The sequence below is a fragment of the Crotalus tigris genome, unplaced genomic scaffold, assembly GCF_016545835.1.
Source record: "Crotalus tigris isolate CLP2741 ecotype Arizona unplaced genomic scaffold, ASM1654583v1 scf7180000018260.1040479, whole genome shotgun sequence".
Lineage (NCBI taxonomy): Eukaryota > Metazoa > Chordata > Lepidosauria > Squamata > Viperidae > Crotalus > Crotalus tigris.
Window position 1 is genome coordinate 350,084 of NW_024096909.1, and position 18,051 is coordinate 368,134.

At 38.5% G+C, this 18,051-nt stretch overlaps 1 protein-coding gene across 2 annotated transcripts; it reads left to right on the forward strand.

Annotated features, from left to right (window-relative positions):
* The first annotated feature begins 2,173 nt into the window (after positions 1–2,173).
* C1D (C1D nuclear receptor corepressor) lies at positions 2,174–15,930 on the forward strand. Of its 2 annotated transcripts, none has more exons than XM_039349339.1 (5): positions 2,174–2,284; positions 6,534–6,682; positions 8,826–8,892; positions 9,546–9,601; positions 15,680–15,930. In XM_039349339.1, exons 2-5 carry the CDS (start codon positions 6,551–6,553, stop codon positions 15,854–15,856), a joined length of 432 nt encoding a protein of 143 aa, XP_039205273.1. In that variant the 5' UTR covers positions 2,174–2,284; positions 6,534–6,550; the 3' UTR covers positions 15,857–15,930. The 2 variants fall into 2 exon arrangements, with proteins under 2 accessions (XP_039205273.1, XP_039205272.1); XM_039349338.1 differs by having other exon boundaries at positions 2,250–2,339.
* Positions 15,931–18,051: the final 2,121 nt, after the last annotated feature.

The window sequence follows — 18,051 nt, forward strand, 5'->3', positions numbered from 1 at the left end:
TCCAATTTTACGCGGGAGAAAACCCGAACAACCAAAGACCTACATACAAACACCCGCGAAAACCTCAGAAAACAAATATATATATATATATATATATATATATATATATATATATATATATATATAGAGAGAGAGAGAGAGAGAGAGAGAGAGAGAGAGAGAGAGAGAGAGAGAGAGAGAGAGGGAGAGCCTTTGTTATTTTTTACTGTGGGTACAATGGCACACATTAAAAATGAAATTTAGTTGCTTGCTCTCAAAGTGTGCACATACATAACACATTTAAACACACCATATACAACATATGTATAGACCTACACCCTTACATACAAGTAACAAATATTAATCACTGTTCATCTTGAATATATAACGGAAGGAGGAAGCTTTAGAGTTCACAAGGTTAATACTGTATGGAACAAAACTGACTGAATCTGGATGCTCTGCTTCGGATACCACGGAGCCTCCTCCTAGAAGGTAACAAGGAAAACAGGTTGTGAAGAGGGTGTGTAGTGTCCCAGACAATCTTGTGGACACTGCTCAAGCAAAGCTTATATGCTGTGTCCTGGATGGAAGGGAGGGAACTGCCAATATTCATTTCAGCTATCCTCACCACTCTGCACTGCCTTCCTGTCTGAAGCAGTGATGCTTCTAAACCAGACTGTGATGCTGTATGACAGGATGCTCTCAATCGTCCCTCTGTAGAAAGTGGTAAGGATAGGGAAAGGAAGATGTGCTTTTCTCATGCGATGTAGAAAATGCAGGTGCTGCTGTGCCTGCTTCATCAGTGCCTCGCTGTTGAGCGACCAAGCCAGCCTACTTATTAAATGCACATCCAGGAATTCGATGCTGGTAACCATCTCCACAGGTGAATCATGTTTGGATTTAGGACACAGCCCTGAGGAGAACCTGCACTCAAGAAAATGGTGTTAGAAATATTTGTTCCAGCTCGGACATATTGGGGCCTGTTAGTAAGAAAATCAAGAATTCAGTTGCACAAAGGAGTGTTTAAGCCTAAAAGGCCCAGTTTGTCTACTAATTGCTGGGGAATGATTGTGTTAAATGCCAAACTGAAGTCGACAAACAACAAACATACCTGAGTATTTCTTTCCTCTAAGTGCTTCAAGCTCTGATGGAGAATAGAATAGCATCCTCCGTAGAGCGATTTGGTCGGTAAGCAAACAAGCAAGTCAAATGCTGGCAGGGAGCTTGATACAATAATGTCCTTTATCAGCTTCTCCAAGCATTTCATAATAATGGATGTCAGTGCAACTGTCTAGATACGTTTAATGGGTCACTTGACTGGTTTTACATCTTTCCAGGACAAAACTGACTATATGGGGTGGGGTTTCCTTCTTTGAAACGTTTTACCTCTCACACATCTGTCTCTCTTTTGTCTGAAGCAAGTAATAACCACATTTGTGATAAAATAAACGTGGCAGTTGATAATTAAATAGACACTCCCAGGCAGTTTTTTAGGCATTAATAGGGAAGCACTGTGTCCCTGGTCCTCTTCCATGATTTTTTTCAACTTCCCATTCCAGGCTGCACCCCTAAGAGTCCTGGGTGGTCCCCAGCCAGAGCTAACCATACTGCTAGGCTTTGGACTTCCGGTAACATCATCCGAATGCCACTATCTGCTGAGAAATAAATGAAGATAGGATTGAATTATGTAATTGCACGCGCTTTCACAGGGCGGAACAAACCTGGAAATACCCCAGGAGAGCTCGGGAAAAACACCGCGCAAGCCCCAATAAACCAGGAACATTGCAGCCTCCTCCAACCCAACGCCGACCTCTTTCCCAAGGCTTGGCCTTCACTTTGTAGCAGGGCGGGCGCTAAGCCGAGAAAGCTCTTTTAATAGCAATAGCACTTAGACCGATATGCCTCCTCTCGACCTTTTGTTCCTGCCGGAATGCCTTCCGCACAGGTCCAGCGGGAAAGAGAACCACCTTCCCGTGCTTGGCTCTATATATCGCCATTCAAAGCAAGCCGACCGGCCATTTCCTTGCCAGGCTTCTGCCATACAGCGCCAAACACGGAGGGACACACTATATTGCTAAGGCAACTTGATTCCATTCTTTGGATCGCAGCTGGCGAAAAGGGAATGGGAGGAAAGGGGATCGGATTGAACCACCTTTTATCGGGGGGGGGGGGAATGAGAGATTCTTCCATTAATACTGCGGGTCTAGCCGGTCCGGAGTTAATACTGTAACTCCGCCTACTTACGCCTCATCTCCCGCACTCGCCTCCGTCACGTGGGTGCCAAGGGGCGGGGAGGCCGGTGCGGGTAGGTTGCGTCCTTCTTTTCGCGCGGCAGGTCGGAAGTGCTGGTAGAAGGCTGGGTAGGTTGAGGGCGGATGGCGCTTGCCGCCGTGGGTGGTTCGTTTGGCCACGTTCAGGGTGCGCGGCCCTGACGGTTGGGAGCAGCCGTGCCCGGGCATCCTTTTCCCGCTGCGCAAAGGACGGGCCAGCTGAGCAGCCTTTGGAGAGAGAATGTCTGTGGAGCTTCTCAGGCATCCAGGTCATGGTGGTTGTCCCAAAGGTGCTTCTTTTTCCGTTGAAGACGTTTCGCTTCTCATCCAAGGATCTTCTTCAGTTCTGACAATCAGAACGAAGAAGCGCCTTGGACGAGAAGCGAAACGTCTTCAAGCAAAAACGAAGGCCAGTTGCCTTTTGGAAAAGAAAAAAAAAAGCACCTTTGGGACTTTGAGGGAGAAGTTATACCTTGCAGGGTTGGTGCCATCATCTGCCTTTGCTGGACAATAGACTGAAGAAAGGCCTTGTCTTGCGAAGGCTGTGTTTTTGCTTATAGTTGCTCTGGTTGTGGCAGGAGATCGGAGGCCCGATTTTAACCACTTTTCAGCCCCTTTTCTTATCCCCTTTGTCACTTTGAAAAGCTGCTGCTATGGGCTTGGAACAGTCTGGGCTATGCCAGTACAAAGCGTTGTGTTGTCACATCTGTCTGAGAGACCGATGGGTAAAATAGAAACACCCCACCTTATATCAGTGGAACTGATGCACTTTGGTCCACTAGAGCAAATCCAATCTCCAACATGATGCTTTATCCTGAACAGTATAACTGAAAATAGATGTCAAGGCAGAATGCTCTTTTTTCAGTATTGTTCAAGGTGGAGAAATTGGGTCAGTTTTACTTACCATTTTCCAAAATAAAATTGTGGCTAGGTTCATATGGCATTACATAAGACAATGTTGTTTACTTGGTTTTGGCATGGCAGAATGTGTGAGCCTAATCAGTTGGGTTCATTCAATAAACCATGCTTAATTGAGGCTACCACATTTGGGGTACACAAATCTGGATGGCCACTAAATGGCAACAAAATGGTAAGAGTTGTCTGCAGGTCTTTGCTCTTGTCTAGTGATCTTCTGGATTTTTGCAGCTCAGATCTGATAGTCCTAGCTTAAATCATCATTTAATGTAATATGTGAATCCAATCTAGTGTGTATGTGTATGTGTGTGTGTGTATTTTAACAAGTGAAAGTTACCTGATGCCAGAATCCATTTATAGACTTTCTTGAAAAGCCAAATTTTTATACTTTTAGTCCTGCTTCCTAATTGTACAGAGCCCATGAATTGTCATTTAAAGCTATCAATTAAGTGGCAGTTTCCTGAATGCTTACATTTTTACGCTTCATATGATTCAAGAGTTTTAATAGGACATGACTTTTCCTTATTTCAATATTGTGTTTGTCTATAATTGGGCTCTGAATGTTTCATGAGCCTAGTTATGCAATCTAACCATTGTAGTTTGTGAACCAAGATTCATGGTATATGTACATCTAGCTTGTGGCTTATTCAAACTGTGGTTAAACATGGCTTAACAGGTTTGAACCTGGCCTATATATTAAATATTTGAAAGGAAAACATTACCATAAAGTCTACAAAGTATATATTCCATGTAGTAACTCTCAGTTGATGTTTGGTAAATAGCAATTGGGTGCAAGGGAAAAAACCTTTTTAAATGTTGGCGTTATTCATATTCCTAAACAATATTTAAGGAATCACTGAACTCAGAAACAAAAAGAATGTATTTTTAAATAACTGTGTGCAGTTTCATGATTTTGAGCTATGCTTGGTGGTTGTACTACTTTATGTTCTTTTCATTATTCATTCAGCACCTTTTATGAACTAACAGTAGTAATATAATTTTTCTATTTCTTATGATATGCACCACACTCATGGCATTTTGCCTTATTGACATCGACTCAATTGTTTTAGAGTGTCACAGATTTAGATCAGGGGTCCCCAACCCCTGGTCCATCGACCGGCACCAGTTTGTGGCATGCCAGAAACCTGTTCATGCAAACAAGTGAAGCCCTATCTGTGAGATGCAGGCAGCACACGAAACCGCAACCCCTTCCCGTCCATGGAAAAACCTCTCTCCATGGAACTGGTCCCTGGTGCCCAAAAGGTTGGGGGCCTCTGATTTAGATGGTCAGCCTTCTGTTGCAGAATATACTAATTGCCTTCCTAAATCCAGCCTCCATTGTGGTTGAATATTTGTTTCTCACAGTTTCTCTTTTGCAAGCAGCAGAGGGAAACTTCCTCCATTGCTCCCTTCCAATTGGATTTGGAAGCATAGCGCCATAATTTTATATAGGTTGTATATAAAATTGTATATAACTTTTATTTTAAAAATATAAACAAAAAGTAAAAGCTAACACAAACTAATATAAAATGAGGGAGATACAGAAACACAAAAGAAATGGCAAAAAGTGCAAGAAAATAAAAAAGTTGAAGAAAAAAAGCAAAGAAAGAATAAAGATAGAAGTGGCTTACGATTTTTTTTATATCAGTTATAAGTACTTTATAAATTTACCTCCTTGTCTAAGCTACATCATGACTCTCTGTAATCTATCAAATCATCAAAATCATAAATCACAAGTTCACTTTTTCACAAAAAAATCCATAAGAGGCTTGCAGGCACCAATAAATGTAGATATTGTCTTTTTTCTAATCAAATATTACAACATTGTATTTCCTCATTTTAGCAAAATCTGTCAATTAGTAAATAGCATCAGATTCAAATGATTACTTATTCAGCCTAGTTTCTCCATTTGGTATTGTTTCCCTTGTGACTCTGCTTAATTATCTGTTTATCTTTCATTTTATAACTGGGAGTATTTAGAAACCCCTTAATATTTTTGGGGTTTTTAAATACTGTTTTTGTTTGGTAGAATAATTTTTCAGGTTGTTTTTTTACTTATTTATTACCAGGGCTTCTAGGCCATTTCAATTATATAATGCTAAGCAATTTATACCATAACATAGATTCCACATTAAGTAAATTAAGATTCAGTGAATCCAAATGGTCAGAGAAAGTTCAGGAGGAAATTAAACATCTGTCTATAGGTAGAAATGACTTTTTGTATAGGTGGAAATAATTCTGATTGGCCATAAGGACTCATGATGTTGAGAGATTGCCATTTTGGGAGAAATCCTCATGAACTTTGGTGAGATACAATTAGTTTCATTATATGTGCAAAATATTGTGCAAGTAACACAAATATTTTGACACTGGTTGAACCGTGTAACAATCAGCTGTGCATTTGGCAACTTTTGTGACCACATTTGATAAATATATTGACTTTCTGATTAACTAGAAATATTTTTCTATATCTGAAGATATCATGAAATTACTCTAAATGATTAATTGATAGATTAATCATTTCTCTATTTCAGGTTTCTTTTAAAAAATAAATAATTGTTCTTATATAACTGCAGCAACATGTTCATACTACCTTAAGTAATTAGTGTATTGCCTTAAGTCATGATTTGTTTTAATTCTTTTTGAAATTATATATCCCATCCTCTCCCATCACAACTCTTTACATCACATTATTCTTCGTAACCCTTTAAGTCACATTACATTAGGTCATGAAACATGGTTTAACATTCACAATTCATACATTGTGCAGAACTTTAATATGAAATGTTTAGTTTTGGTTTCCCAAAGTTCTGTTGCTAATTTCAGTTGTTAAGTGAGTTTTGGCTCATTTTAAGACCTATCTTGCCATAGCTGTTAAGTGAATCACTGCAGTTGTTAAGATAGTCACACAGTTGTTAAGTGAATCTGGCTTCCCCTTTTGACTTTGCTTGTTACATGACCTTGGGACACAGCAGCAGTCTTAAGTATGAATCAATTGCCAAGCATGTGAATTTTGATCATGTAAACATGGAAATGCTGCAATGGTTATTGTGTGAAAAATCGTCAGAAGTCACTTTTTTCAGTGTCATTGTAACTTCGAACAGTCATTAAATGAACTGTTGTAAGTTGAGGACCACCTCTACTACCCTTCTTTGAAGGGTCCAAAACTTTGATTTACAGTTAGGAGGAGTGGTAGCCTTAATACCATGTAAGCCAGTTTTGCTACTTCACAAACGATATATAGCTTGTATTTTATATTGTGGTAAGCTACATTGTTCTGTAGTTTAGCATGTGTGAATCCAGACAGTTTGGCACCATTTGTGAACAGTCTTTGTTTTCTTATTTATTTCTTGGTACCTTTTCATGTAGTGAGTGTCATCTTGAAAATGGATCCTGCCGAAGAAGACTACCCCACAGAGATTCATGATTACCTTTCAGCCTTTGAAACAGCTGTTGGTTCAGTAGATGCAGTGTTGAAGACAATGATGTCTGTATCCAGAAGTGAGCTCCTCCAGAAGGTAAGAAGATGAGAGCAAGAAACTTTTTGCTGCTGTTTAATTTTTGCTTGCTCCCTTGGTGAGCTTGACTGGAGAGACTCCAGTTTGATTTTCTGCACATACGCCAGACATGTCAAACACAAGGCCTGGTGGCCGGATGCAGCCCGCGAAGTGATTTCATGTGGCCCACGAAGCCATCCTGGAAACAGTGAGGGAATGGCTCCCTCTGCCTTGGCCCTGGCCCAGGCCAGCCGGGAGCCAATGTACAATTTTGTGGTGGCCATCTTGGCACTTGCCCCGGTGGACCATGCCTTGGCACTTGCCCCAGTCCCACCCCCTTCTGCCAGAGACCCTCAGATCTGTCCCACTCCTGCCCAGGCCCCACAGGCCCTAATAATAATAATAATAATAATAATAATAATAATAATAATAATAAAGTTGGAAGGGACCTTGGAGGTCATCGAGTCCAACCCCCTGCTCAGGCAGGAACTCTACCCCATTTCAGACAAATGGCTGTCCAGTCTCTTCTTAAAAACTTCCAGTGGTGGAGCATTCACCGCTTCTGGAGGCAGGTTGTTCCATTGGTTAATTGTTCTAACTGTCAGGAAGTTTCTCCTTAGTTCTAAGTTGCTTCTCTCCTTGATCAGTTTCCATCCGTTGCTTCTTGTCCTGCCTTCAGGCGCCTTGGAAAATAGCTTGACTCCCTCTTCTTTGTGGCAGCTCCTGAGATATTGGAACACTGCTATCATGTCCCCCCCTCGTCCTTCTCTTCATTAAACTAGACATACCCAATTCCAGCAACCGTTCCTTATATGTTTTAGCCTCCAGTCCCCTAATCATCTTTGTTGCTCTTCTCTTACTCTTTCTAGAGTCTCAGCATCTTTTTTACATCGTGGTGACCAAAACTGGATGCAGTATTCCAAGTGTGGCTTTACCAAGGCATTGTAAAGTGGTATTGACGCGAATGATGTAGAACTGGTCACACACCCCCCCCCCCCGAGGGCAACCGCAATGCTGATGCGGCCCTCAGTTAAATTGAGTTTGACACCCTTGACATAGGCATATTTGTTTGATTATTATTCTTATAATTCTTTGTTATCCGTGCTGATGGATGGGTTGGAGCTGTAGAACAATATATCTGGATGGTGCCAGTTGGAATGGCAGTGACAGAGATTTAGAAGAATAAATAAAAATTACAGGGCTTGTTGCTTTCTTAACACTTGAGTGGGTTATGCACAGTGACTAAAAAGCAAAATATATTGCTTGCTTTCCTTGCCTCTAGAAGGGAGTTCTGGTATGGAAAGTCCAAAATTGTTTGATTTAGATGGATTTTTGCTACGTATCAGGGAAAGTTTTTTTTAAGAAGTAAAGGAATATATAAGGCATCCTTTGTTCCCTTTTTTAAACCTGAAGCAACAGCACAAGATGCTGCCTGAGTTCTTTGTACAAGTACCTATGTACATCCAATTTGTAGTTTCTTTGGGGCAAAATAAGAGCTCATATATCAGGAAATTTCACCCCTGAAGTCTTCAGCCTTTCAGTCAAAAATAAATTATGAGCACAACAGCTTTACAATACAGCCCTTTGACAGGTTCCCTGTTCAAACTTGTAGCCTGTGTTTTTAGCAGACCTAGAGGAACAAAATGATAGATTGGCATTGGCTGCCTAAACTCTTTTTGCCTTTTAATGTGCGGTCATGATATTTTAGAGTCATGAATTGTGCAAAAAATGACAAGTGGCAAGTGCCTAGAGCAGGGTCCCCTAAGCAGTGCCCACCAGAGGTTCTTGACTTTGTTCCTATAATTCCTTAGCTGTCTGATGGGCTATGTGAGTTCATGTCCAGCATATCTAGAAGGACTTGGAGGAGAGAAAGCAACTCAAACAGATAATGGTACTCCCATTTTTCAAGAAAGAACACATTCTCTATTTTAGGTGAGAATAAGGGCTGCATAATGGATAAAAGACTAAATTACAGGTAGGGATTCCCTGTCTGAATCTTTTTCAAAGACTTGTAAACTCATTTGTTCAGCAAAGTGCTAATGTCTGTCTAGCTTCACAATGTAGAAGGAAAGGCATTGACTATAATTTTCATCAGTGCCAGTGTCATCGGATGATTCGTGCATGATAAACTGTTTTGAAGGTTATTTTATCTTTCTCATTTTAGCTAGATCCTCTTGAACAAGCCAAAATAGATTTGGTCTCTGCTTATACACTGAATTCAATGTTTTGGGGTAAGTATGCAGAGTAAGAAATACATACAGATGAATCTGCATCTACTGGCATATTTAAACATTAATGGCCTCTAATACCTATACGCAGGGCTTTTTTTGTCACAGAACGCACAGAACGGAGTTCCGGCATCTTTTTTGGATGGAACCGTGTAGGATAGGCAAGGCAGGTTGTATGACGTGTGTGAGTTCCAGCACCTTTTTTTTTTTTTTTACAAAAAAAGCACTGCCTATATGAGTTTTAATTCCCCCTTTTCATTATGTTTATATTGTTATTCTGATATTTATGTTATTTTATGAGTTTTGTTGGAATGTCAACTGCCTGAATCTCTGGAACTAAGTGATAGCTTAGCAATTAAATATCAAACTATTTTGTGTAGCTACTTGTGTGAGAGGTTAGCAGATAAATAAATAAGCAAGCAAGTAAACTATGTCTTGTGTAGCTACTTGCACTTTCACCTGCACTTAGTTTTGTAATACCAAAATATACCCTTTTCCCAAGTCTTAAACATTTTACCTTTTGATTGTTAAGGATTTGGCAAAGGACTTTTCCAGTCATGCAAGTGATAATGTATTCCTGTATTTTAAATACACAGTGAAGAATATACTGCTACATCTTTCTAATTAACTCTGGTAACAATATGTTCACTTTGCAGTGTACCTTGCTACACAAGGAATAAATCCAAAGGAACATCCAGTCAAACAGGAATTGGTAAGTGTCTTATGTTCGCTACCGTGCAAAATTCTTCTTGTGTTGAGAAAATGGTTTGCAGAAATTTTGTGAATTCCAAACAAAGCATAATTGAGTTAAATATTGATCATTGCACATCACAAACAGTTTTCCTTCTGCTTTTTCCATGAAGCATATAATTCTCAATATAAGAAAACACTGCAGTGCAGTTTTCTCATATTGTTTTCTAAAGGGGGTGATTATTGTAAACAGCCTGTTTGGTTTAACTGCCAGTCAGTATTTTGACAGGAAAAAAAAGTGAAGGTAACAGAGCAGCACTGGAGAACAACAAGCCTGTGTCTCACTTAGTGTAAGCCTTCCATATGCATGGTGGAGAACAGAGATGAATTGCTTCACTTCTACTGCAAGTGGGGAATCACAACATCTGCGGTTTGTTTGAGGGATCACTTTGTTGCAAATGTTCCTGTAGCCAAAAAATAAATAAATAAATAAAAGCTGGACTACTACTGTATATCTGGGTTGTAAAAATCTTAATGACCTCTAGGTGGCAGCAAAAAGGACTTTCGGTATTTCTTTGTTGCCCTGGTTATCCGCTGTTTTGCAAACCAGATATGATAGCCCTGAGACAAAGCTGCCATGGGATCTAATCTGTTCTTCATCTCATTTGCTTACCTTGCAAAACCTTGAATACCCAGACATAGTTTTTGCTCAAAATGATATTGTCATTTTCAAAGTAGATGTTTTGATCTCAGTTCAGTTCTCAAATAAGATGATCCTTTCCTTCTTTTTCATTTTTTTTAAAAAATGAATTTTGTGCCAACCAACTCTTTCCTTACGGAGTGGAAAAATGTTACCTGTCTTAATAATTATTTATAACTTCCAGTACAGTATGTTTTCCTATAAATACTTGGACTCGTGTTAATCTCTAAGGCTACCTTTTCTTACTCCTGCCTGACTTTAAAAGTATCATGTGTTTGATTTACTAGCAAAGACGGGAAAGATTCCCTCCTCCCCTGCTCCAATCCCTCCATTAATTCATTTTCTCAGCAGTAAAGAATCCAGTTCAGCAACAAAGCTAAAAGCTTTTTTGGCACCAGTTATATGTGTTCTGTCCAGTAATTCTGCATTAGTGACATATTTACTGCCTATAATAAATCTTTTAGGTTTGTCTTATAATCCATTTAGAAGCATGAGCAGAATGTATAAGACTGGATATCTTAGAAATTCTGCTGACTTGAAGAAACAGATCAAGTGATTTAGCTTGGCAGATAGAAAAACTACAGATCAAATCTACAGTTGGCTACCAGAATTGTTACGTTCTATATATTAGACTTATCCAGATATGCCATGTTGTTAATACAATAAAATAATAACTACAAATACAGGTAATAAATAAAATTAATTACAAAATAAAATTCATAGGGAAATGTAGGTATATACATATATACATATTGGTTAGTGGCTGTACGTTGCTTTTTTTTAAAGCAAAACTGCTTTTTGTTCAAGATTGTCCAAATTGCCACTCAATTTTTTTTAACTCTTTCCCAGGTCGCATCAGTATGAAAAGTATGTCATGCTAGTAAATATCCAGTACAGTAAATATAATGAAAGTTGAAAAGCTCAATCACTGTTATATTTCCTGTTATCTTGAACTTCCCAAGAGGAAAGCAGTTATTTTTCAGCTTCTCTTAATTTCTTATAGACTTTATAATATATGCCGTGTGAAATGGATGTTATTTCCTTCTAAAGCTCAGTTTGATGTCCATTTCTTGCATATAAAAGATCAGTCAGCTGCTCTTTTTTATTTTGCTATTACTGGTAGCTTGATACTGAGAACTGACTTTTCATCTGCCTGGAGAGAAAAGTATCTTTTCAGTGAAATAGTTATTTCATGTTACCTGAGAATTTGTTCTGCAGATCATTTCTTACTGGCTTTTTTTTTTTTTTTTTGGATCTTGAACTGGTTGCTACATAATACTAAGACATCATTTAGGACCATGTGTACAAGTCTGTGCAAGCCTTGATTTGTACTCCCCCTTGCAACAAGAAAGAAGACTTATCTTGATATGTTATTTATATATGAACCAAGAGCCATGCTATAAATCAGACTCTGATTTGTTCAGTTAAACAGTCTATGAGTTAAGCCAAATGTTTTGTGATATATTTAGTGACTGAGTTGGGGTTATAATGACAATACAGAAATTCAAGGCCTGCCTATTTGGCTAGGCTTATAGAGGCTTATCCACATAATAATAAATTGTGATTTAGGATTAAGTGTGAAGGTAGTCACTAACATATTGGTTAGGTTTGAATGTTGCATTTGTCCACAGTTTATTGAATAAGATACCAGGGTTGGATTCACACAACCTAATCCAAAATAAATCATTCCTTAGTATGAAAAATGAAACCAGCCTTAGACTTGCATTCTCTCCTGATCAGTGGCTTCCATAATTGTGGAAGGCATTGAACAGTGTAGATTTCCGATCTCTTCTGAAGTCTGATAGATCAAATCATTAATGAAATCTAGTGCCTTTGTATACCCCTAATTTGAGACAATTATTTGATAAATTCAGTGTTCTTTTGGTGCCCAGAGTAGATTATGAATTACTTTTCCTACAATTCCCTTCTGGACCAGGATCCATTCTTTAAAAGTGCTATAGGTAGTCCTCATCTAATGATTACAGTAGGGACAAGAAAATTGGTTGTTAAATAAAGTGGTCACTAAGAAAAAGGGCACTTTAATGACCATCTTAATTGTGAATGACCACTAAACAAGGCAGTTGCTAAATGAGGTCTTTTGCAGTAATATTATAATTAAACATTATAAACGTTAAAAACAATATAATAAACAATCTTTGCAGTGATATTGCAGGATGCAGTATTGCCTGATTAATGAACATTCCTGCCTTATTCTGTTATTTTATTAATGTGTCATTAGAATAACAAATGAAATGGAATTCAGACAGATTTGGTTGAGTTTTGAAATCTTTATTTAGGTAATTTTAACATAAACGGTTGTATTAAAAGAATGTGCTTTTACAAGTAATTTTGTCAAAATTAATTTACACATTTTCTACAAAAGGCAGTAGTACTAAGATTTGGTAGCAGACAAACTTAAAATAAAGCAATTGCCTTGACTGAATGAATGGAAATCACTTAATTTTCCAGGGAGAGTTGCAACAATTGGGTGATTGCATTTAGCAATCTCTAAATTCCCTTAAAAGGGAAACTATAATTAATCCATCAGTTTACATTTATCATTTGTGTGTGTGTGTGTGTGTTGTGTGTGTGTGTGTGTGTGTGTGTGTGTGTGTGCTGGTGTTATTGGGGAAGGGGAACTAGAAGATGAAGATTTTATTTGATATTAAAACATTTACAGAAATGTGGAATTTCTCTGTTAAGGGGATGAATGCTGGTGACTTGGATCAAAGAGTTAAAATCATAATTTATACATCATTCCTTTGTCAGAAAGGCTCCCAAACTAAGTTACTGATAATTCAGGAGTCCCTCCCCCTAAATCTAAAAAGGGATGAAATAAAAGGAAGAATTGAAAGGGAAGGGAACAGAAAGCAAGACTTTTAATTTTATATCCATTTTGTAATAACCAGGTATAATACAACTGGAAGTTCTTAGTCATCTTTCACAGCTAGCTGGAAAGAAAAAAAAGGAGCCAACAATTCCTGTTTTTTTTTTTTTAGGTGAGCTAGTGCTGCAGTTCTACTTCCTATTATACTCTTTCTTATATCCTGACAGAATGATTGAGATAAAGTAGAGTTGAAGGACACAGTAAGAATCAAATTAAATGTTGGCCCTATTTATTTATTTATTTTATTTATTTAATTTTATTTATATGCCACCCAATCCCAAAGGACTCAGGGCGGCGTACAGAGTTAAAACAATCATAAAACAATAAAATAATACAGTCATACCGCGAGTCCGATCATATCCCGGCCCCCCCCGGGGACATCAGCCCCAGGCCTGTCGGAACAGGAGAGTTTTAACGGCTTTCTTAAAGGCCGGCAGGGTGGGAGTAGTTCGAACCTCGGGGGGAAGTTGATTCCACCAGGTCGGAGCCACCACAGAAAAGGCCCTTCCCCTACTGTTCTAGTGGAAGAAAAATCTCCCATTTCTTTCCCAACTCCCAAAATAATCCTTTTCTGAGATGCTGAGGGCTACCTCAGAAGTCTGGCCTTGGGGCAAAAGTGATGGCCGAGAGCATGGGGAAATTAACTGAGGCCAAAACAGAAGTCAAAAGCTGTTTTCCTATTCTGTAGAATACTGTTTAGTCTAAGACATACAATTGTCAAAAGAAGCAGAGTTCTCTTGGATTTATTTTGTCTGGGCCACACTGCTCCATACTGCACACAGCAGTTTACCTATGTGGCTGCTTCTTCTGCTACCTCCATCATAAGATCCTTAGCAACACTTCAGCCATGCTAGCATATCATAAGAAGAACCGTCATGGCTCACCAAAGGTACATTCTGATTCTGGAATGGCCATTCAGATGCTAAAGGGAGGCTCACAAGCAGGGCAGGAATGCCCCTTCCTACTTAATGCCATTCAGCAAGAGAGATAGTGGAACATGACATAGTTATTGCTGTGGCAAGGAGCCATTGATCAGTTAACTGATTGACTGATTATTTCAATGTCATTCTTAGCAATCATGCTGGTAGACTCCAAAATGATCTGTCCCCAACCTGTCCCTTCAAGACTCCTGGTTATTGAGCCCATCCATTGTTATTGAGCCCATCCACCTTGCTGTGGTTTCCCTCTTCTCTTTCCTTTTAAATGTTGGTATTATCTTCAGTACATCTTTTGCAAATTTTACATGTCAAGAAAGTACTATGTATAGTACTTTTTTTTTTATCCAACCTGAATTTTCTATTATTTGTTATACAATACTGATTTGTTCTGTTAAGAAAAGAGGAGGGGAAAAAAAAAAGAAAAACTACCTTAATGATTCACCCCAGATATAATTGTTACCCACTATTTTGCTTTTCTTCTAAGCTAGGAAGCCTTACTTTTAACCTTTTATTTCAGGACAGTTGCTCCAATTCCTTAATCATGGGGGTTTTGCATATCTTTTTTAGCAACACAATATCTTTTTTCAGTATACAGATGCTAAATAGATTTGGAGCAAGGCACTTTTTTAGCAGTTTTGCTTCCTTCAGATTTGCAACTTCATGCTTTGTAATAGGTGCTCAGTAGATTGATATTCTCAAGTGCTCTGTGATGTCCAAATCCATTTTTCATTAATATTCTCTCCCTCCCTCCCTCCCTCCCTCCCTCTCTCTCTCTCTCTCTCTCTCACACACACACACACACACACACACATTCTCTTGTAATCTTGTAGAAGAGATTAAGATATAAAACAGTGACTGTTCTGTAAGGTGTATGAGTATATGAGAATTTTTATACAAACTACACTTTATTAGGATTAAAATTAAACCTCTTCTTTGGAACTGGGAACAACTGATTCTTGCATATGGGAAGTCATATTTGCTTAGGTTACAACAATTTGATTTGATTGGTAGTTTTAAAACAGGGGTGTCAAACTGCCGGCCAGTGAGCCAGATGCGTCATCGGAAAACCACGCCCACCCCATTGCTGTCAATGGCGAAAAAGCTCCGATACATTGTGCAAGTTTGACATGTCTGTTTTAAAACTTGCCTTTTGATCATTTTGGCCAACTTCAATTGAAGGAAACACAGAGTCAAATGGCCTTCCTATCTGTTACATTAGCAATAACTTTTGAGATTTGGGTGATCTGAAAGAAAAATAGTAGTTCAATAACATAAGGCACATGTCAGGTAGTACTGCCTAGGAGGTTGGATATGGGCTCATCCAGAGAGTTGTTTACCAATGTGAAACCTCCTCGTGCATCTTCCTCCAGGAAAGGGGCATCTTCTTTGGATTTTGTATGTATCCCTGATAATACTTGCTCAATATTCAAAACTCTCCACTGTATTTTGAAATACTGCTCGAACGTCTCAATAACTTCACTGTTGGCCTTTTTTTCAGCTGACTTGAGTTTGAAAATATATTTGGTCCTTTTGATATGATAGGAAATGTACTTTTTATATTTTCATATGTTTCAGGAGAGAATAAGAACATACATGAACAGAGTGAAAGAGATTGAAGAAAAGAAAAAAGCTGCCAAGCTGGATAAAGGCGCGGCATCAAGATTTTTACGAAATGCACTGTATGAGCCAAAAACTCAAAGCAAACCTGCAAAGAAAAGTCCCATTCCAACCAAAAAGAAAAAAACTCATTAACATCTCCCTGTTCAGTATTAATTAGAATTATTTTAATAAGTTTTATATGTAATAAAATGCCCTTGATATTTCTGTTTTTCTCTCCTATAACTTTTTTTTAAAAGATCTAATCTTTATTTTGATTTCTGATAGAAAAGGATAAAAAGACTATTTCCTGGTAAAATAGCATTTTTTTCACAGATGGATATATCACCAAGTAGAGTGTCCAAATCTACTCATATTTGTGTTTGGGGTATTTTAGAAAGTAAAATCAACCCAGTGTTCTGTAAATATTTCACATGGCTATTTTTCCCACCTTGGATCTGAAAAGAACATGGTACATAGATAGTGCAGTGTAGTTCTTCAGCTGTTAAATTAGCACAAAGAAGACTCAAAATCCACCTTCAACCATGGAAGTGGCTTTGGGTTGATTGTGATATCAATCCATTCATTCCTTCATTTGTTAGATTTAAGGCTGCCTGACTCCAGAGCAACTCTAATTCATAGGGTGGTTGTGGTGGAAAATTAGATGAGGGAGTGATATGTATTCTGTCTTGCTTGAAGGAAAGTCAAGATATAAATCTGATGAATTAAGGAGGTATGTTAAGAGGAAATTCATCAGTGCATGCAGGCTGCTTGTCAGTGTTTAAACACACATCACTTACTTGGCAGGAGATGTTGGAAGGATGTTCTGTAGGAGAAATTAACTTATTGTAATGTGTAAACAGCTGTATTTATCAAATTCATTCAAATAATCTAATGGAAGGAAGGTTTTAGCCATTCAGCTTCCCTGCTGTTCTAGATGAATTGGATAGTTGTTATTGTTACTGGATTCTGCCCATTCACTTAAATGCCTTGGGGGGGGGGGAACCACATCTTTTGTCTGAGGCTTGTTAGAAATCAGCCTAGTAAGTTGTCTTTTTTTTTTTTTACAAATATCTTTATTGTATTTCATAAACATTAAAATATAAATGAATATAAGGAGGAAAAAGGAAAGGGAGTAATAAAACATTAAAAAATGACAAAATACACCAAAAATATAAAACAAAAGTGACCTCCAACTTTTTAAATGCAAAGGTAGTAGTACAATATAACAACCTCTCTGTTAGATTAAAATAGCAATAGCACTTAGACTTATATATCACTTCATAGTGCTTAATAGCACTCTCTTAAGTGGTTTACAGAGTCAACATACTGCCCCCAACAATCTGGGTCCTTATTTTAACAACCTCAGAAGGATGGAAGGCTGAGTCAACCTTGAGCCAGTCAGGATCGAACTTCTGGCAGTGGACAGAGTTACCCTGCTATACTGCATTCTAAGCACTGTACCACGAGAACTGCTGTCTTAAAAAAATTAATAACACTCTAAAAATACAACAGTATAACACAGAAAGGTCTGTGAGATCAATAACAACAACAAATCCAGTTTGGGCTTTCACTGACATATCCTTTCCAATGTAAATGAGGCCATCAAAGGGGTATCATTATAAATTCAGGCCCTCTTGATAGTCATACTGCAGTTTTATATTGTAATACTATTTCCATAGGTAATTGTAATCATGATTCTTTTTGAATGTTGATTTAAAATCAGGGCACATTCATTTTCCTCTGTTCCACTTCATTGGGAGGAATTGATCTTGTGGCTCTTCTACTCCATAAAGTTGCTACATCCTCTTTGAACTATTTGATTAGAAGGATTTGGTCACTAGTGCGTGTTTGTAAAAGTCTTTTCCTAATCAGAAGCTATGTGCAGATTGAGAATGGTTTCAGTGGGGACTTCCGGGTTAGACCACGTGGCCTGATAGGCGCAGGAAAATGGGGCTCTCTTTTCCACGTCCAATTTCGCTCTGCTGGGGATTCTAAAAAGGGTCTAAACTAAAGTCACCCCGGAGAGGCAACCAAGAAGAAGGGGACCTTCATCGATTGCGGAGGGGTAGCAGCCCTTCCGTTTGATCCGAGGAAGCCGTTCAAACTGGTGGAAATACAGCCAGCCAGAAGCCACCGACAACCCAAGATAAGCACTAACTAGCAACTTCTGAACAACACGGATGGAACTGGGTGAGAACAATCCCCTCTTTATAACCTTAAAACCTTTTCCTGGAAAAAAACTCCCAAAGCAAAGAATCCCCCAGATGATAGAAGGGGAATTTCCAACCCACTCTCAGGAAAAGAGAAGTGGCAAATAACTTTCTTCAGGAGGAAATTAGAGAAAACTA